A 22610-nucleotide genomic window follows, 5' to 3' on the forward strand; every position below is an offset into this window, starting at 1 on the left:
ATTGAAGCATTATATTTTGCATCATTCACGGTGCTCGACTGGCCCTGTGGCTCGCGGGCTGTGATTATTCTGCCCACTAGGAACATTTTATTAACATAATTATTCATCGCCCCCTGCACAAACCTTTGTTTTATTTACACACACAAACTATTGTGCATGATATCAAAGAACTAATTATATTTATATAGACAGTGACCTGTGAGCAAGGCTTGCAAGCCATAGCGCTGCACAAAGTTGACCAAATGCTGGGAGTAATAAAAAATATATTACTTCTACAAGCAGTGAAGTGTAATGATGTGCTTCCAAAAGCTATCTGCAATCTCTCCCCCGTGTTGTCGTCTTGGCCATTTGGTTGAAGAGAAAGAGAAAGAATGCGATGGCTCTATGGTGAGGGCTAGGTAAGAATGGAGGCAGGATGGAATCTGATTCTGGCACCGCACAGCTAGACCCACCACTTCTTTCTGAGTCTCTTCCAGTTAGCTGTTGCCCTACCCTAACCCAACGAGGTACTGACGAGGAGTGGTGCCCAATAAACGCATTACATCTACATTGGATGATTTCATTACTAGACTGGAGGCTACCATTAAGCATAACATCTTTTAATGCCGCTCCTGTAGCAGCTTTAAAGAACTATATTACTTCAATACAACAATCCAGAATAAGAACTCCTAACCCATAAAATGCCCCCACATAAAATGTTTGTCTCTATTAAATGCTGTTCTTATAACAGATAAGTATTGCTTTATGTAATGATTATTAACTAGCTTTCAATCAATCAATAAGGGAATTGTTAAGCGTGCTACTCACCCGTGAGGGTCTCAAGGCGCGGGGGTGCAACTTCAGGTCAGTCGAAGAGCCAGGTCTTGGGGCTACTCCTGAAGGTGTGCAGAGTGGGGGCACGTCTGATGTTGATTGATAGGCAGCTCGTTCCAGGTCTTTGCTGCGATGTAGGAAAAGGCTCTTCCACCCGCTCTAGCTCTGCGGATGCGCGGGGCTTCGGCAAGGTCAGAGGTTTCTCTTGGGTACGTGGAGATTCTTTTGTTGAGATATTGGGGATCGGTGTTGTGGAGGCATATGTAGGTGTGGGTGAATATCTTGAAGGTTACTCTCTTCTCGACGGGAAGCCAGTGGAGGTGTTGCAGGTGTTGGGTGATGTGTTCATGTTGAGGGATGCAGGGGACGAGTCTGGCTGCAGTGTTCTGTATGGTCTGGAGCTTGTTGATTCTGGCATAGAGGGCATTTCCATGGGCCAGTCTGCTGGTTATGGGTGTGTGGGTGACAGTCTTTCTGGATTCAGGGGGATCCATCTGAGGGTGTTGAAACAGGTGGAGGTGACTGCGTTGATCTGTTGGTTCATAGTGAGGGAGGGGTTGAGTATGATGCAGAGGTTCCAGTCGTGGTCTGTGGAGGTGGAGGGGCTGCCGAGGGCGGTGGGCCACCCGGTGGTGTCCCATGCAGAGTGGGAGGATCCGAGGACTTCTGTCTTATGTGATTAATTTCGGAGGCGATGTGGGATTTATAACACTTCTAATTTATATAAGCTGCATGCGTTCTTTGAGGAGGTGTGTTTGGTATGAAGTGATATTTTGCTAGAAACAGGCCTATTTTTTCACTGGTAAATTTGGTGATTTAAAAAAAAAAAAAGGATTCCAAGTAAAGCACGACCATTTTACAAATGAATTTTTCTTTTGTTTTATTAACATCATTTGTGGATAATGAATAATAACAATTATGTGCTTGCAGCCAAGCGTGAGAGGTTTTTGGGCTCAGAAGGGTTGTTTTGCGACTCGGTTAACCAAAACGCTTTAGGTCACATTTGATTTCGTGTGATTTGGCAGACATTTTTAATTGCTCCAGGCACATTATTTACCAAATATATACACACATATACATATATATATATATATATATATATATATATATATATATATATATATATATATGTCCTCAGACAGATGTATAGAGCTCTCCACCTAAACTTGAGAACTACACAGTGTTCTCTGCTTCTTTTTGGCATATTTTATGCATCACTCGATGATTGAAAGGGTGTTGTTTTGACAAAGCCTTACCACTCTGAGAAGCTCTACGAGAGCGAAACACGTGTCAGGGGTTGCTTTTATTCATTTTGGGCTTGCTTGGTTGGTATTTTACCAATCCAAAGTGGTAATACTGTGCCTGGAGTGGTAAAGGCTTTCGTCATTTTACAGCTCAGCATTGATGGCACTGTGCTAGTACTATGCTTAAAAACCTTGCTGTAGAAATGGCAAAAGACTTTGTCCCTTTCTATCTCTGCGTAGATGGCACTGTGCTAATCCTATGCTTGTGGATAGCACTGTGCTAACCCTATGCTTGAACACTTTCATAGAAAAGCAAACATTTGAGGTGAGCAGATTTAGGGTGTCGCTGGTGTTGATAGTGCTCTATACAGGAGCTGCTTTCCACCTAAACCTGAGAACTACTCAAGAGTTCTCTGCTTGTTGTTTTGTGTATATATACAATGACCTCAAGGAATTAGCTATCATGAGCAGCAGTCATTTTAACAGAAATACCATCAACCAGAGACAAAAATATGATACACTGATGGAAAAGCTGAGACAAAGACCTGACATCGTAGTCCAGAATGCGGATAAAGGAGTAAACATTGTACTCTGGCCTTTTGAGATGTATGACAAAGAGGCTCTCCTCCAATTACAAGATAGGCAATGCTATATTAGAACTAATAGCACAAACATCCTTAACACAAAGGAAAGATACCATACATGCTTGTACAATTGGAGAGGGAAAGGACTCATATCCAAACAAGAGCTGGATTTCCTTAAAAATGACTATCCCGTTATACCGCAATTGTACTTACTCCCTAAGGTCCACAAAGATCCCAGCTGCCCACCTGGAAGACCTATAATTTCTGCCATAGGCAGTCTCTTTGAAAATACAAGCAAATACATTGACTTTTTTCTTCAACCCATTGTTAGAACTTTGCCTGCCTATCTTCAGGACACTGGTGATTTCTTAAATTGTATGTATGACTATGCTTGGGATCAAGACTTCTGCTTTGTCACCTTAGATGTCCAGAGTCTATATACTAGTATTAGACACGGGGATGGTTTAAAGGCAATGCAACATTTCCTTGGCAATAGAGACATTAGTCTTTTCCAACACACGTTAATGCTGGTACAGATGGCAGAGTGGTGCCTGGAGAACAATACCTTCACTTACAACAAGTTACTGTACAAGCAGATACAGGGGACTGCCATGGGTACTTGCTTCGCCCCCAGCTATGCTAATTTGCATATGGGCTGGTGGGAGGAGCAAGTACTCATGACCCAACACCATGACACCACCACCAATAACATTGTCTTGTACAGACGTTACATAGACGATATATTCATTCTGTGGCGTGGTACTGAAGAAAGTGCATTGCAATTCTCCAGAGACATCAATTGTAACGATCTGAATCTGAAATTTACATGTACAGCCAGTAAAAACAGCATTACCTTCTTAGACTTAGAGGTTTTCCATGAGGGGGGCAGAATACACACTCGCACCCACAGAAAAGAAACTGCAGGGAATACCATTTTGCACTCTAAAAGCTCCCATCCTCTAAGCCTAAAAGAGAGCATACCTTATGCTGAATGCATAAGAATGTAACAAAATTGTAGTCTTGCTGCAGACCTCCAAAAGAGTACAGACAGTCTTTGCACTAGACTCAAGGAAAGAGGTTATAGCCTTACCACTCTCAACAAAGCAAGACAAAAATGCGAATGCCTGGATAGGTCAGTCCTGCTCCAAAAAAAGTCAGTAACATAGAAGAACAAGAAATCAACTACCATCAATGCCACGCCTAGACTAATCACAGGGTTCAACATACATCACAAAAATATCAGAAAAATCCTGTATAGGCACTGGCATCTGATTAAAAATGACACTGTCATAGGACATAACTGTGCTAAACTACCCCAACTAACATTCAGAAGAGCAACCTCAATGAGTCAGGAATTGGTCAATTATGCACCATCAGCCCCAACCAAAAAAATCTGGTTACATTCCCAACCGGGTTTCTATAAATGCACCAAGTGCAAAGCATGCCAACATGGGGTAAACACAAAAACCGTCAAGTTCCCCTTCAGAAAGTCCCCATTCAAAATCAGACAGCACTACACATGCAAAACAGATTTTGCAGTGTACGTCCTCAGGTGCTCCTGCAACTTGATATAAGTGGGGAGTACCATTCATCCAGCTCATGTGAGGATTCTGCAACACGTCCGAGCAATAACAAACGATGATCCCACGTACCCTGTGGCCCGCCATATCAATGCACACCACAGTGGCAAGACAGAAAATCTAACGTACTTTGTACTAGACAGTGTAGCACCCAACCCCAGGGGAGGGAACAGACAGCTAAAACTGAGACGGCTCGAATCCAAGTACATTATCGAGCTCAACAGCAAGATACCCAATGGGCTGAACGCTGATGAGGCGCTCAGTGTACATCTTTGACCTGGAAACCCACTAACTACAAAGTAACCCTCTCTTCACCGTCTTTTTAAGTCTCCCGTTTCTGCAGATAAAAATCTAGTTCCACCATCTAGTTTAAATCCTTTTTAAACCACCTCACAGTGCACTTTTTAACTGATTAAATGCATTAATTTGATCATTTTTTCACAGGATCCCAAGTCCATTAGAATAGTTAAGCGCCTCCAAACTTTACCTAATCAGCCAGGCAAACCCTAGTTCCTCAACCAATCTGAGAAATAGCATAACACCCAATACATCCCCTCATCTGCCAAATTCTTAAACCATGTGTATATAATTTGGTGCTAGGCCTTTAGAATGCATACGGAGGTCTACATGGACATGTGTCTACTAAGCCCACTTGGGCTGGACTCCGTTAATTCTTCCTGCACAAATTTTATTTAAATTTGTAATTAATTTTAGAACCTTTGTAAAATTACGGGGATGCATTTTTTTACCCCAGCGCAGAATGCGCAACCCGCTCTTGCATCTCGCACTTGCGATTACATTTTACAAACATTTACAATTACCTCGAATATCAGTGCCTTTCCTGACTGCCAAGATTGTGTCCGGGACCGCTAAAATAAACAATTACTTTGATGGCTCAATTCGTGCAGTTATTTACGCACAACGTGCGGCCCCTCGCCTCTGAAATAAACCCCTTTAAATAGGTGATAGCGGAACTAATCGTACAATTAGCTTCCACTCCAGCGCCCTACCTAGATTTAGGCCTAGTTCAAAGACACATCAGATCGGCAGGGTATGGAGCATAGGCACACGAGGTTACAGAGTGAGGGCATGCAGACTCTTTTAAAACATGCCGTGTTAGGAACTTTTCCATTTTTCACTCAACACGTGTGAGAACACAGATGATGCTCTTATGACTGTGTGGTTTGTTTTAAAAAGCATAATAAGCATTGTTGTATGTTTCAATTATTTGTCACACTTTGACAAGAATAACTACATGTAAAGATGAATTTACAAATTATTTACAAACATTTTATTTATGTGATTTTTATGCTGTGTCATGATGACTTGCAATTATAGAGGCGCTTTCAACTCTTCTATGTTCACGATCACATCTTACTTTTGTCACATGGTTATTTCACTAATTAAACAATGTGCACTAGTATAAAAACAGCTAGCTAGCAAGGTGTAAAACAGATGTAGTGAGCAAGGCGGTTCCATCCGCCGAAACGCGTCTGATCGCTGTTATTGGTGAATAAAGAAACCTTTGATTACATCCACGGAGTCGGAGCCTGTTCTTCTTGAATGCCAGGATTGGGAGAAAATATATATATATATATATATATATATATATATATATATATAACCACAGCTTCTTCTCTCCACTTCTTGCAGATCAAAGGACACGGCACAGCAACAGTAGGTTTTTAGCGTTTTTATTATTTACACACCAGTGCAAATATAACGTGCATCAAAAAAGGACGGTCTACGCGTTTCGACTCCTGCCTTCCACTGAACTCTGGGTAGTTCTCAAGTTTAGGTAGAAAGCAGTTCCTGTATACAGTACCTGTATATATGGTATGTGGCAAGGTTTGTGGTATGGCGACAAGATACTCGAGTCAGGAGGCAAAGTAGGAATTGTTTTGTAGGTTGGAAAATCTGGAGACTTGGAATGGACTTTATTTTGGAGACAGATGCCAGTCTCAAAGGATGAGGAGCTTGTTTGGGAGATCAGGAGACAGACAGATTATGGACAGGTATAGAGAGGAGGCAGCACTTAAATTGTTTGAAGTGGACAGCAGGTTTGCACGTGTTGATAGGTTTCAAGAAGGTGTTGAAATGTCAAGCAGTATTGAAGAGGATGAACAAAGGGTCTGCAGTGGCATACATGAATCGATTAGGAGAGACCAGGTCAACGCACCTTTGGCAAATGAATTGGGTTTTTTTTGTTTAGAACACAAAATAAGTACGAGAGTAGAGCATTTACTGGGTCATAGGACTACTATATACTTTCAGTATTTGGAAGCTAGATCAGAATTGTTTCAGGAGGATAAGCATGGAGTGGGGTCATCTGAAATTGGATCTATTTGCATGCAGGTTAGCTTTTCACAACCATGGACATTTCAGTTGGATACCATATCCAGTGCGATGGCAGTGGGCGCATTTCAGCAGAGTTGTTGGGAATTCTAGCCCAGGCTTGTCTCCTATTTGCGATGATTCAGAGGGTTCTGCTGAAGGTGAGGAAAGGGATGGGTCAGTTGGTATTGGTGACTCTTTTTTGGGTGTCCCAAGTTTGGTTTCCCAGAGTTCTGGAATTGGCTTGCAAAATTTATTTTCTAATTTCAGCAAGGAAAGGTTTAATAAGGAATGGAGAAGAAGAGTAACATACGCTGGTGCTGTCAAAGGTCTTGAACCTTCTTGTTTGAAAGGTGTCAGGAGATCTGTGTGATTCTCAGGTCTTTCAGACAGGGCTGTTGAGTTGCATGAGGAGTCATAGGCCCCAGGCACAAGATACAGATATAGTATAATTTGAAAAATATATGTTTGTTGCTGTCTGGAGAGGGGACTGGATCCCGTGGAGGTACCTTTTGTACAGATTGTGAATTTCCTAGTGGAACAGTTTGAAAAAGGACTTTGCTACAGGACGATGAATTGCTATAGATCAGCTATTTCAGCAGAGCATGCTCAGGTTAATGGGAAGTCTGTGTGAAGACATGTTATGGTGAGCAGAATAATGAAAAATATTAGGTTAAAGAGGTTTCCTAGAGCTCGATATGATGTCTTGTGGGATGTGAACTCAGTGTTGAGTCCATTACAATCCTGGATAGTCAATAGATATTTGAATTCGAAAGGCTTTCCTTTAATTTAGCTTTATTATTATGTTTGATCGACCATTGAAGGGTTTCAGATTTAGAAGCTTTGGAGTTAAGTAACAGGATTTATGGCCCAGATGGTGCATTTTGTTAGTTTTGGAAGAGAACCAAAACTATGATTGAGTCGAATTTTTATCCACAGTTTGATGAGTGTAAGAAACTTTGTGTGGTTAAAGGTTTGTTGGAATGTGAGAGCAGGGTCTTGGTGCTAAACCTGTTGTATAATTATTGTTAGCATACCTAATGTGGTTGGGATGTAAGGATTCATTTCTCCATCTGATTGCCGGAGTCTTGCATCTTCGTACATTTAGAGTCTTTCAAATCTAGGGAATTAAATGTCATATGTTGGCTCCCTTCTTATTCATTGAAAGAGTGCCTAGCTTTACTAATTAAATATGTGCCTACCTTAGTTTGCCATCCAAAGTGTGCAGACACGTGTTCAGGGCGCATGCAGTATTCAAATGTTGGACTTATCCTGTCTGTTCATGTTCCCATTTCGTGTGTTAATGAGCGTCTTAAAATGTGAGTTAGATCCTATCATGCATCTATGAGTTGGTTTGAGGAGTAAGAGAAGGCGGTATTAAAGTATTGGTCTTATATTGTCAGTTCGTGTTCTTATGTGCGATAATGAGCGAATTCCGTTTTCGTGGCATTTTGAAACGTGAGGTAGATCTCTTCGTGCATTTGTGTGTGGGTTTAAGGAGTAAGCGACAGCCTCGCCCGTTATTGTTGTTATTTCTCACTCGTGTTCGTAAACATTCAGAGTGGCATGCCTAGTCCTTCACCTTATTCCCAATTTCATGCACTTTTCATGCCGCAGTCAAGAATACCTTTTATTGTTTGGTTCGTTGTAATAGTTTGAAGCGGCGGTATCGAAACTCAATTCCTCGGCTCCGTCGCTGGTTACACCGGCTCTCTTACTTCGTCAGTTTCATTTGCCAAGCTATTCATTGGCTGCGTATATCTAATCAACGTCTTGCGTCACTTTAAAAACGTCCGCTCAGCCGTGTTTACTTATCGAGCACAGTTGTCTGATACGAGCGGGTGATGAATATCCTCCCCATCATTTGACCCACCCCATTTCATTGTTTACTATTAAGACACGACGAGGAGTTTCCATAGCAGTCATGATGCAACATACGCAGAGTCGTGGTGACATTTATATTTGACAAATACCCACAGAGTAAAAGCACTAAAATTGGACCCTACTACAGTAAACGATATTGTGAAAGAAATACAGACTTCCTGAAGAAGGCACTCGCCGAAACGCGTTGAATGGGAATGTGTTTCTGTATTTTATGAATTGTTTGATTTAATTCTTTGAGATTACTTCTGTACTATCTACTTACTTAATTTGTGTCACGTGTATAATCACTGTTTCTATATATATCCAAAATAAGCTAAAAATCACAGATAACAAGATGAAATAATTTATAATAAAACAATAGAATATATCAGGAACACATACAGTGTCAATTGATTCATTAGTACAACGTCTTTCCTTGTTTTTGTGAAACATGCACAAAACTCGTTGCTATTGTGTTCCTCTTTTCTAAAGTACTAGCCCTGAGGGAGACCTTCATAAAAATCCTCCTGGTCCCCAGCACGAAGGTTGAAACGCGTCGGCACCCACACAACTCTCCTTCCACGTACACCGGACTCAGAGTATCAATAGGCAAATAGGAATATTAATAAGGACTCAATAAGTTTAGCAAAAAAACGGATGGTCTAAACTTTGAATAGTATTCTAATGATTCTCTGAGCCTAGCCCTTTTAAAGGCCCACTTAGTTACAAATTACCAAGGAATACGATTTTGATGTATCCTGGTAGAGATACGAAGTAGGGTCATGACCAAATAAGATAAATGTGAAATATTTTGTATATATTGATATGTGTTGGTTTTGAATATTGTCTATAATTCTTTAACAAACGACCACAGAAAATGTATACATGAAGAATGTATGTATAAATAGAGCATAAAAAGAAAATAAGCTGTGTTTGTTGTGAAATCGAAGAATATTCCATCTAATGATAAAGCAAAAAGGCCAACAGAATATTAAAAGAAAAATGACTGGATTGTGTTGTTCGTTGATGGTTTATAAAAAGTAATTGCGGTGTTGTATGCCTACCTCCAATGTTAAAAAATTGTACATTATAATGTTCATTTATTGAACCTACCGTGGTAACTAGCTAGACCCACGGTATTGAGAAGTTAAGAATGTATGGTCCTAGAGGTATTTTGCTTAGTTAATACATGCCTTATGCCACCAGCACTGCCCCTGCCCTGAGTGGGAACAGTCCACCCCTAGCTGCCAGGTGTGGCCCCTCCAGAAGGGAGCAGAAGCAACCTCTGACTGGTTTTTGCCTACTTCACCATTGTCAGTGAGGTATATCTTGGATCCTATGGCACAGACATCTGGAGTCTGGTATGCAGAACTAAGGTAGACACCTTTCTGCTCTCCACGAAGCTGGAAACACGAGGCATCCACTGGAGGAACAAGAGGCATGGAGAGGGGAAGTGAGCCCAAACTCTGTCTCAATAGACGAGACCAGGCTCTGTCCGAACAGAAACTTGCTGTCTAGCGATTTTTATAAAGTGTACACCCTTGTTTCATAAAGGTTGAGTAATTAATACCAATAGTTCATCAGGCATGTAAAAATAAGGCCACTTCCGTCGGTGACTGACAACAATTCGATAGCACTGAATCCATTACCATTCATATTTCTCACCACGCTATTCAGCAAAATGTGCACAGGAAAGTGCACAAATCAACTTCTTGTCACAGAAATTTCCATTGGTATTTCATTTACTTCCCATATTTCCATAATGAGCGAAGTTTCAATAATCATCTGCAAATATACAATATTCCATTCAGTATTCTGAGCTGTAATACATCCTAGGATTTCCTTTCTGTCTGAACTGAGACATCAGAGGCAACAGAGCTGAACAAAAGAAAGCAAGGGCCTCAGCCCCTCTTCAGCCGAGTACAGAACACAGAACGTAAATAAAGCACAATCCATCCACCAAAGGAGTAAAGTATGCAGAAATGTACAGAGGGGACACAAAAGCCAGGCGCAATGTTACATCAAGACCTTTGCATCCATTCACTGTGGTAAGCCCATTTCAGATGCTAAAGGGCAAAGCTCCAGGGTGCAAAGTGTGTCCTTGGTGGTTTTAACAAGTGATTCCAAAGGTGAAAGAGATACAAATTCTAAAGTCTAAAATAGGTGAAAGAGCACAAGATGAACAGATGTGTTTGAAAACGGATTATGTTGCCAAGGGTGACGTTGCTCTGCTTGGGTGATTGGGTGAAAAGTCTCTTTGTTCCATTAAAGGTACATCTTAATTCAGTGAAACAATAAAAGTTGTAAATATGAATGGAGGAAGAGTAAAACTCGGGATAGTAAAATTAATTCCAACAATCATATGTCACTGTTGCCTGGAGGGAGTATTTCCAACACTCAACTCCACAAGCCAAACTACTACCATCAGAAGAGGCGGGAAGGCAAGGCACTGTTTCACTGGCCCACACTGTGGCGGAGGCTGACCGCATACAGCAGGTCATGGGAGAGGCAACTTTCAGAGATATTGTTACCGTATTCCTAGACCACACTATGAAACATGCCGCACCCACACTGTGAGCATCACACAAGTCACACTCGCAAGTGATTGGGTTTGTGTATATGATTGTTCAAAGGCCTTGCACTCTTGTGCTCAACACCAAGATTCACCTGCTTCACGAGCAGCACCACTAGGGCAGTGGTTGTGGCGATGGGTGCCACAATTTTCCCCAGCGGCCTCGCCTGTGATCCATCGTATGAGAGCCTTCTGCTCATTAAGAGTGGCGCCAGGGGCTGAGAAGCCTAGAGGCATAGATTTAGCTCAGCCTGGGCCTTTGGCTCTGAAAGTGTTATTGACTGCCACTGAGCCAGAGGTAAATACACATTTTTTAATTTAAAAAGTGTATTCTTTAGTATTTTGACTTCTTTCACCTTAGCATATTAGATGATATCACTGCACTACGTGTACATGAATATAGGGGAGGGTGTATTATTGGGGGAACCCCCAAACCTCCATTAAAAAGATATATGTATGTATACATTTTTAAATATATAGTCATTTCTTTTTATTTTAAGAGAACCCCAATTCCTTTTTTTAAAAACAGGTTTCATTCTTCCCAACCCCACCTTTTTTACCTTTCCGATACCCTTATAAATTGACCCCTTACGACCCTATTGCGTTACCCATCCCTGACCCCTAACAACCCTTACTACCAAATACCGTTACCCATTCTTGAACCTTAAAAACTCATTACGACCCTGAACTCTTACCCAGCCCGAATGGTAAAAATCTCTTAATACCCCATACCCTTTTACCTAAACCCCAAAAATGTCTCACTACCCGTACCCTTACACAGCATTGAACCCTAAAAAACTCCTACACCATGTACTCGCCCCCACCCTTAAACCCTAAAAACCCTTTAAATCCTTTACTCCCCTTGGTCACTCCTGAACCCTAAAAAGTCATTTCTACCTCGTACCCTTACCCATCACTAATCCTTAAAAACCCCTTTAAAACTCTTACCACTCTGACCCTTGCCAATCCCATACCTCTTAACCCGTCTTTTGTTAAATGACCTAATCACTATGAAATTTCAAAAATATATGTTTGTGGCAAAGTACTGCGCAGTCCTGAAGGGTAAAGACCATTGAGTTAAGGTATACAATAGGTGCTATTTGAATTTATACTGCACCACCCCCTTCTGCTCGGATACTGATTTCATTATGGACTAAAATTGTGAGTCAATTGTTCTGTGCCTCCTATATAATTCTTTACTGTTGTTAAACATGGAACAACATTATGGTCTGTTAGACCATAAAGGAGAGGTTTCTGTGCAGTGTGCATCCCGAACTGAACAATTTCAAGGTGCTCCAAAAATGTGATGGAAAGGCAGCCACAGTGTAGAAAGACACTGCTCAGAGAGACTCGCTTTGGTCCATCTGGAATTGATACGAAGTTCTTTGGGTCAGGCCCTGCAACTAGTTTTATCCCAGGGCCCTAGGAAAGCTTGTGACTGGCCTGCAACTCGTGGGTCTTGAATAGGTGACAGTCTTCTCCCTGCTCCATTACATGGGAAATCTTCAATCAGTAAAGAATAACGGCCAGATTCATGAAAGAGCCGTTTTGCGAGTCTGAAATAGCGATTCATAAGGAATCGCTATTACAGACTCGCAAAACGGGATTCTTGTAGGAATCGCAAAATGAAATGCGATTCCTACAGATTCCTTATTTGCGATTAGCAAATTGCTAATCGCAAATAAGGAATAACTCCCCATTCATTCCTATGGGCCAAAAGGCCCATAGGAATGAATGGGGAGTATTCCTCATTTGCAATTAGCAATTTGCTAATCGCAAATAAGATAGCGATTTGAAGGGTGCCAGGGGTGTCCAAAGGACACCCAGTAGCACCCCTTAAATGCACATTTCAACAGGTATTGCGCACACACATGTCCTAAGGACATGTGTGTGTGTAACACGCAACTTAGAAAAATGGTTTTAACCCCTTAAGTGCTGCGTCGGGGCGTTGGCCGACGGCAGCACTACCTCCCCAGTGCTGCGCACGACCATTGGACGTCCATTCAGCACTAGTTCCAATGGACAGCGCAGCACTGGGGAGGGATGTTTTCGCGCATCTATGAGGCTAAAAGCATTTTTCTAAGTTTTCGCTATTTACCACAAGGTTTGACCTCGCGGCAAATAGCGGCCGAAATTTGTGATTTCGCAATTTTAAAATGTTTCAAGAATAATGGTATTCCTCGCAAATTTGCGAGTTTCTAAATAGCGATTTTGGCATTTGGGATGATGAATCCCAAATGCAAAAATCGCACTTGCAAAGGGCCAGATTCTGAGAATCTGGCCCTTTGCGAGCCGATTTCGGCTTGATGAATCAGGCTGTAAGAGCTGTAAAGGTGGCCCTAGAGTGTGTGGCGAATCAGCAAAAGCAGTGAGCAGACTTGTGATACCCGAATTGTCCCGGACCAATCCGATTCCAAACAGAGGTCAACACGAGAGATGCCAAATGACAGCTTAACCAAACAACCACACATTTCTGAAAAAGAAATAAAACCCAATCAGGTTTTCACTGAACATGTGCAAACCTTATTTGCTAATAGTTTTATTGAAGACTATTTGCATGTGATTTTGAACACGCTTCTGGATTTTAATAAGTAGCGGTTTCGCCCCCTCCGCCTCCGCCTCCGCACCCCCACCCCCTTCTCCATCACCATTGCTGGTGTGCATTAATTTGGACTGAAAACCGGCTAAACAACATGAACCGTGTAACTATCTAAATAAATACACGGTCAGTAAATGTGGGTCTGATGCCAACTCTTTATGCCCCCGGGGTACCTGCCACAGAAGCCATCGATATGGCCTCCAGTGTCCGGATAAAAGGCGCAACACACCAAAATGGATGTGCCCTATTCACAATGTCCCTGACATAAATTCTGTGAGGGGAAAATGGCATCGCAACGTCGCCGCGCTAACAATGTCGACTTTGGAGCTTAGCGCCTTATCTATCAATTGTGCTTTATTGCACTTTATAAATCCTTCAAAACGAAAGAAAAGAGTGTTGTAGAAGCCGACAGACAAGACACAAAGCATGCAGTTGTACTTATGACGCATGGCGAAGGCGTTTGTGTTCCTAATTGGTTGCGCTTTTTATGTCTACACAAAAGCTGTTGAGACGTGGGAAGTCTGCAGCCCCCAGACACCGGGTTCGAACCCTGGCATCGCTCAAGTCCAAATTACCTTTGTTCCACTCGAGAGCGAAAGCATGACGAAGCTTTCGGCATCAAGACAGTCACGACGCAGCTTCTAGGGGTGGTGTTTGTGGGCGCCACGCTAGAGAGCGTCGCTGGCTGCCTGACATCCGCGTGGTGTGAATAACTTAACTTACACATGCTGTGGGAATGCTGCAAAGTAGCAGGCACATTCACATCATAAATAATTAATATCCTGTAAACTACTAATGTCAGTGACCTTCTTTAAATCTTTTATGGCCTGAGCATCCTCATTTATGGGCTTCTCAATTTCATAGCGAAACAAGCATTGGCAAAGATAATAAATCCAATTTTGTTTAATAGTCAAACGTTGTTGTGTGTTTTGTTTGCATCTATGAAGAAGATTCGAGCAGTTTTTGCACAGTTTTAGAGGACAGACATCATGGCGTGGGCAGTGCTTGAAATGGGAAGAGCACCGTGCCAGTGTTACCAAGCAGAGCCAGCAGCGCAACATAATCTGTATTTGTAAAGCGCACGTTCATCCGTGGGTATCTTGGCGCTGAATAACAGATCTTTATTGTTACCCAAATCAATGGTACTCACTTTATCTACCTCAGGAGGATGAAAAGCTGAGTGAAACTGCCGGGATAATGAACCTGTGACCAGGAGGTCAAACATAGGCCCCTAGAGTGGGCACATTAGTCCACTGAGCCACCAGACCCAGCTTGGACATGGTCAAACAACAACAGCAAGCAAGGAGGCATGGCCATAGCCGCAGCTCAATGTCTACGGAGACTCCAGCAGCATGCATTTATGTGGAGAGTACCAGCACTTTTTAACCATGTTAAACATGTACTCCATGCACTAAGTGGGAGGGAAAAAGTGGGGACCCAATAAGGGAGCAGCCTAAAAAGCATCTTTAAGAAACCTTAAGAAGTTGTGTGGTCTACATAAGTAAAAGCACAGCCTAATATAAGTTGCGGAGGATACTGCTCTTGACAGATTCATATACAGAATCTTACTGGCGAAGGGATAATCAAAATTAGCAGGATATTTTGTTAGCCACATCCAAAAGAGCACCTGACAAGGTCATTTTAAAGCCATATGGCACTATCTTGGTTATTTGGATGGAACAAAATAGTACCTTGGGTCCTGTAGCACCAATAATATAGCCTTAGAGCCTGTCACAGTGGCCTCTACTGGCCATTTAAGGCCCACTCCATCGTTCGCTGAGGGCCTTTATCAAGGAAAAGGGCCTTTAAGGGCCGGTGGAGTCCTCTACATAGGGTTTTAAGGCAATTAGAACATTCCAACCCTTGAGGGCAGAATGTTCTAATTTGTAAAACAAAGGTCTCACAGAGCCAGAGGGGACTGAAATCCCCTCGGGTCCGTGAGGCTTTTGTTCACACCAAAAGCTGTGAACAAACATTGGAATGTTGCTGCTCTGGGCTTCTACTGGCCATTAGAAGCCTGGAGCACTCCATTGTTTTCATTGGAGCTTCCAACCTTCCAATGTTTTAATAAACAATAGTATCCATTGCGTTGTGGACACGAGGGAAATGCTGCAGTCCTAGCACCATTGTTGGACTTGGCCCTTCTGCCAGGTTCACCCCTAAACTTTTTGCTTTTAATGGTGACCTGGTGATGGTGATTTTTGGGTTCTGCGCACTTTCACTGTGCCCCAGTGGAAAGTGCGTGCGCACTCCGAGTGTGTGGAGTAAGGTTGGCCTGCCCTCCCATAGGAATGCATGGGGAATGTCTGTGCCCCTGGTAGTTCCTGATGCGTGGGGTGTACAGGCTCGAGTCTGGTATGTGCGGACTTGTGTGATTGAATGCTGCGAACTGATGTATGCGGCGTGTATGTGTCTAGTGTGGAAGTGTCACTTCTAGACATGGGTGTGCGTGTGTAGTGAGTGTGCTGACACGTGATTGGCTGGAGCCTGGCTCCAGGATGTTGCTGGGCAGGAGGACTGCCACTTGGACTGCCTCGAGGCCCAGTGAGCTGGCTCTGGGCCCAGCCTTGCCCCCCCCCCCCTGACTTCCTCAAGGACTTTGCCTGGACTTTGCTTCTGCTAAGCGCCTGGGAGCGCTTTACTTGGGCCCCTAACGCTTGAGAACGCTTTCGTTTTGTCCTAGCGCTTGGGAGCGCTGTTGTTTTCAGTCGGTGCCCACCCAGCGTGTGCCCGCTTGATTTTCCGATTTTGAAGTCCTCTAGCGAGAGCCCACCTCTCTTTATATTTAATTCCTGGAGGGAGCCCACCCCTCGTTTGCCTCCTCAAGAATCGCCCCGCCCGGCCCGCGACCAGGAAGTCAGGCAGGCCGGGGGCGGTACTGCGGGACACCTCCGTGACGTCATTCACGGGCCGCACTGTGATTGGCTGCTGGCCCGGGACCTGACGTGCAACCAGGAAGAGGAAGCCTGAAGCTGCCCGGTGAAAAGGGAGAGCGGCGCCTGCCTTCCCGCCAGTTTCAGAGCCCACGAGGCTCCCCAAAACATCCCAGGCACATTTCTCCCGAGTCCCCAGAGGGGGGACTCCAATGCCTGGGCAGCGCACCTTTGTGTTTAGAGCCCAGAGAGGCTCTAGGTGGCAATCGGTGTTCTAGAGCCCCACTAGGCTCCAACGTGTGGCCCCATTGTTTGCACCAGTTGCCCAGCACTTTGTGGGCAACTGCTACGTTTAGGCCCCTGACTTTGGGACACAGGGCGCCCTAGCCCCCACAAGGCCAGTTGGCCTATGGACTGCCACAGGTGGTGGCTTATGTAAGTTTTGCGCAATTGGGTTCTTTGATACACCTCTGAATGTTTTTAGGCATCATGTGTTTTCCTTCCCTGCACCTCTGAATGTGTTGTGATGCATCATGTGTAATGTGCCTATGCCCCTACTGGTATTGTGATACTTAGGTGGCTGTTCCTGCTAGTACAGGTGGTGCTAGTGAGTCCTGGTTCCCTGCGTGACCTGTTCCTAAGGTGGCTCGGATTGCGTAGGTGGTACTTAACCTTTACCAGAAGTTACTGGTTGTGTGCTTTATGTTCTATATTGTGCTACAGTGATTTATGTTCTAAGTGTTAATTCTACCCAGTGCTAAGTTCTAAAAGTGCTGATTCCTGACAGTGGTCCATGTGGCCCTGTCTTGTACATATCCCCTGTAAATTCTGCCCGTGCCTGTTGGCACATTGTAAAGTGTGTGTTTTTATCTAATGTGTTTTGGTGTAATACAAAGGCTATTTTTATATATAACCTTGTGTGGAGTTTCCTTTGTGGTGGGCCTTGGGTGTTGTTGCTGGGGTGCGTGCGCAAACACTTAACTCACATAGCCTCCAAGTTTAGCCTTGCTGCTCGCGCCACGTTACCTAGAGGGTGAGCAATGGTTATCTTGGCGTGTAACTCCCTTGCCCTGACTTAGGAGTGGTGGTCTCTGACTGACTTTGGTACAAGCCCTGGCCAGCCGGGGATCCAATTTCTAACAACCATCATCTTCCATCATTAACTTAAGAATTCAGGGTTCCCTTTTGTGTTTGAGAGTAGTATGGGATGCCTAGGGCTACATTGATCTACATAGATATTTAGGTTTGCCTTGACAATGCAACTGTCACCTGACCTCATATGATCAAAAAAAGAGCTTTCAGAGCCCTACGTAGAGCGGCTTAAGTTCTACCTGCATGTTGGTTCCTCTGAGCACAGGTTTAGACTAACCCTGGGCGTAGTTCGTGAAGTAGCGCTACACGTAGCTACGTGAAGTGCACTGCGCACACTACGCGTAGCACTACGCGAACTGCGTAGTACCCTGTTCGCACTGTGCAAGATGCCGTTTTCAATGATTGCACAGTGCGGACAAGTATCCAGCACTGTGCACTCATTGAAAACGGCATCTTGCACAGTGCGAGCTGTCGTTTTCTGCCGCTCGAGTAGATTTTTCTCGAGCTGCAGCTTTTTCAAAGCGGACTGTTAGTTTCTCATCGCAAGCGGTCGCGAGCATATGCGACCACTCGCAATGACAAACCTGACCTCCCCGCGTTGAGAATCTCGCCGGGAGGTTTATTTTCCAGGCCCGCGATCGGCAACTTGATGTTGCTTGTACAAGGTTTGTACAAGGTTTGTATTCACAAACCTTGCTGGAGACCAGCGGAACGGTAAGCAAGGGTAAGAACCTTAGATAACAGTCGATTCAAAGGAACATGCAACAGGATATGTTGTGTGGGGATGGGAAAGGGTAACATTCTTTGTGGCTGCGTTTTCAGTTTCTTCCTTAGCTCTCTTTTACTAACCCTACATACAATTATAGTCTATTCTGTCGTACGTTTGTCTATGGTCAACTTTTATATGAACACTATGCAGGCAGATAGGATATTCCGATATGGGATGCTACAACAGTGGTGCAGCACACCAATGCCAGAAGTAGATCAAAAATACAAACAGACAGACGTTATTATACACATTCGCATAATGGTTTTGTAGTGACTAGATCTTCATCATGGGTCTGAAATAGAATCTGGTATAGCCGTTATCTACTAAACCTGGCACATATTGGAGTTACATCCTTCCTGGAGGATACCAGGAATGTTGCAAACTGTAGCACAAATGCATTTCGGGCTTTAGGATTGGCACCTACATCTGGATAGGTACGTAAAAGCGGATCGGCCAAAATTTACCAGAACTCTAGTTTGCTTATGCTCTAATCTACGTTTGATCCGTGTTGAGGTTAGTCAATGAACAGTCTTTGCCATAAACCATACACTAAAAGACTGCAGAGCTTGGCTCGTATGCTAGAAATCCTGGATGAAATTCCCAGGTGATCCAATAAATCTTGGATTCTCCAACACTATCAATGCTACAGCAATTCATCCTCCACGCTGATGATCTATGAATCCCATTGTTCAGGACGAGCTCAGCTCGTCATGAGCACACAAGCAGTGTACTGCATGACGAGCTGAGCTCGTCATGAGCATGGAAGGGGTTAATACATTACAGCCAATTAAAAGTCAAGGGCTCTCTTTTTGGCCATCTCAACCTGTAGAGGATCCTACCATCCAGCTGTTACCATTCACCTCCGAACTGTTCAACATGGACATTGCAACATCAAGTAGTAAGCAGCTGCTTTCATCAATGAAAGAAGTTAAAACCTTCATTGATTCATATTAGGTGGCAGACAAGGAGGAGGCTATACATTCTTAGCTTATCTACTTTCTTTATATTCAGCACTTCTAGACAAAATCATTTAGAGGCTGCAGACAGGGCCGGACTGGACAAACAAATCAGCCCAGGCAAAAATGTTGTACAAACCAGTTTCACACTGCAGGCGGGCCTGTCTGCCAAGGGGCTGTGAGGGAATGGTGGGGCCAAGGCAGGCCACCCTGCTCTCAAACCATCCCCTAGCCAGGGAAATGCCAGAGTCGCAGAACCAGTCTGGCACAGACTGCAGAGGGTACAGATGGCAGTGGCCCTGGCCATCATTGCTCCTAGAATGTAAGACCACCTCTGCATGATGCAAATATGTCTACACTGGCTCCCTATACCATACATAATTGTGGCCAGCAAAGATCTATTGATGTTTTAAGTGTCTTTAAGACCTTCCTCCTGCCTAGCTAAAAAAACAATCCACATCTATTCTTCAGAGCACAGCTTACACACCACAAAGAAAGGACTACAGACGAGTCAATGCTATCACTTTGTACCTAATTGGGGCAGATCTTTATCTATTCAAGATTCATCTTTCTAAAATCAAACCCCTTTAGAAATGTGTCCAATATCCATGCTTACCATCTTTAGAGAGTATATACATGAATTTCTAACTAACAAGTTTACACCAATTTAAATCCATGCCAAGTGACCCTATGTGTTTGGTATAAACACTTTCAATCCATCCATAAATCCTACATTTAGGCAATTACACCTGGGTGCATTGACATTGTGATCATCACTATCAGCAGTGCATAATCACAGGGCATCAACCTAAGAACACTTACCAGGCCACCTCTACAAGTTATTTTTAAGTTTAGGGATTGATGTCTAGTAGGGTCAATAACATGTCACAAGTAAGGAAGCTGTCCATTTAAACTTAAGTGCTAAGTCAAGCCAGAAACAATGGAAAATGTGAAATTAAACATCTAAATTCAACTATATCGGTATAAACCTTATATGCGAGACACAGCATCTATATCGATTGGAATTGTGTCTTTGATACTAGGCAGAGTTTCTTAGATTTATACTACAATATTTTTCTTGAATTATTTCAAACTTATTATTAGGTTGTGTTCAAAAGTTTATTATTTTAAAACTCAAATAATAATGGTGAACAATCTACATAATAAACAAATATTTTTAAAAACAACTTGTTACCATTTACAGTGATGTACGTCATAATCCGAGACAGTTTAAATGTACAAATGGGACAAAGAAATGTGAATTAAGCGCATCACACAACACAACATTTTATCTCAGAATATGAATGAATACATTTGAATCTTTAAGGGTGCGCTACTACCAATGGCGTACGGGACACAATTATTTATGAACAAAAACAAATCATCTGAGCAGTCAAGAAGTTGTCCTTATTTTATAATATTTATGCTCGTGCTTTCTCCAAACCGTTTAAAGTCACCAATTTATAGGATGCTCCAAAATAAAAACGGAGAAGGAAACTTACTTAGCTTTTCGAGGATCTCTTCATCGGACATTTTGGCCTTCTTCTTTGGCTTCTCTGCATTTTTCGTTACGAGGTCAGAAGGCGTTGTGATATTTTCAATAGAGGGCGAGATTGGAGAGGTGGCCACATCTCTGGTCAAAGGGGCAGGGAGAGGCTCAATCACGGAGCGAGTGTATATCTAGTATGGAAAGAAGAGAGTCAAATTTATGAAAGAGCTTCCATCCACACAAAAACATGGATCGGAGGAATGACTATATACGATATCTGGGATTAAGGTTAGTCGCACTATGAATATTCTGCTTCGCTGTAACTATACAGTGGTCATCAGCTACTAGAGAATTGGGGATGAAGTTGACATTGTCGGAAAGGGAAGGTTGTCTCTGCTGAAGATGTTCGTGCTACCCCAGTTTTTGTATTTGTTTGCGAATATTCCAGTGACCCCAAAGTGTTCATTTTTCCTGATGTTCTGAAGTATCTGTACATCAATGATTTGGCTGGGTGGGTGGGTGGTCAGCCCAGAGTGGCCTGGGATATGCTTGTACAACCATATGAGAAAAGGTAATTGGCTGGTTCTGATTTCCTTATCTATTAACTGATTGCCCAGGACCAAAACATGTTGCACTGTTTTTATTATACTGGCCTTCAGTCCCATGTACACATGGAGAGGGCATTAGCTCACCAAGATGAGGTTATGGGATGTTTGTTAGGCAAAGTTTTGGTATTAACCAAAGAGATTAATAGCTGCTTCTATTTGGAAGAGCCTGGTGAACAAGAGGGGAGTGAGACTGTCCTACTCTTTAATGCTGCAATGTGCAAATATTGTAGGACTGATTTTTTTGACTCAAGGTCGCAACCTTAAAATTATGTAAATAGGGGACCTCTTTGTGGACATCCTGTTTATTACATTAGATGAATTTAGGAGCCGGGGAGTGTGTGCGCGGATTGGGAGGCAGCATACTGGACATCTTTGTATATTACGGAATTAAGTATGATCTTGAGAAATGTTTTCAGGGTTTCTCCAAGCTCCCTCACACAGTCAATGCACTCGATAAAGCAATTTGCATGGAAGGCATGGCAGGTTGGTATCCATTCTGGATCAGACGGTGGAGAGTTCCTTAGGGGTTACAGAAAAGAGAAGCCGAGGCATATGAGATGCAGGAGCACAGGCACCTGACCTCTTTCGGATGATCGGGAATATTATGTATCGATTCACAAAAGGGGGTGGTGATGAACAGAGTGTCTGAATTGAGCAGACCACTCTTACCCAGTCCAAAGATCAGGGCTTGATCCATCACCGTTATTTATCTCACTGCCCCATCCCAGCTCAGAACCTGGCTATATGCAAATCAGTCTGTCCCTGGCCCAGTGCATCATGGGAACAGGGCAGACTAAACTACCAAGCCAATTCTTCACCAGAAAGGAGACAAGCTACCGGGGACCGGTTTCTGGCATTTCAGCCGTCTTCGGCCCGGCTTGCTTGAATCCTGATGGAGCAGTGAGAAAGGGACTATTATGTAGGCAGACTAACAGACTATTCCCCTGATTTAGTGTTTGGCTGATCGGATACTCCTTAAAAATATGACTGATACTCCATCTACTGCATTATAAGCGCCATCATTTATTGTGCACTTGTAATAAGGCTAACGGGAAAGCCTATCAGAATATCTAGTTTACTAATCTCTAAATAAGGCCCAAAGTCTGTACAGCTTACGCACAACCACAAGCTCCTCCACTTTAAGTATCCCAATGAGGTGTACTACAGTCTTCGTCACTGCCTGCTTCTTTGATTGAGTAGTTAACAGGGGGCAATAGCTGGGGGTGTGACATGT

At 43.2% G+C, this 22610-nt stretch overlaps 1 protein-coding gene across 1 annotated transcript in view; it reads right to left on the minus strand.

Moving 5' to 3' along the window:
* Positions 1 to 22610, minus strand: part of PAK1 (p21 (RAC1) activated kinase 1) — a 357978-nt gene that overhangs the window by 88815 nt on the left and 246553 nt on the right. The window contains exon 8 of the mRNA XM_086933892.1: positions 20782 to 20959. Coding sequence (XP_086790018.1) covers positions 20782 to 20959 — 178 coding nt within the window. The remainder of the gene's footprint in view (positions 1 to 20781; positions 20960 to 22610) is intronic.

The sequence above is a fragment of the Lissotriton vulgaris genome, chromosome 8 (genome assembly GCF_964263255.1).
Source record: "Lissotriton vulgaris chromosome 8, aLisVul1.2, whole genome shotgun sequence".
In the NCBI taxonomy this organism is placed as follows: domain Eukaryota; kingdom Metazoa; phylum Chordata; class Amphibia; order Caudata; family Salamandridae; genus Lissotriton; species Lissotriton vulgaris.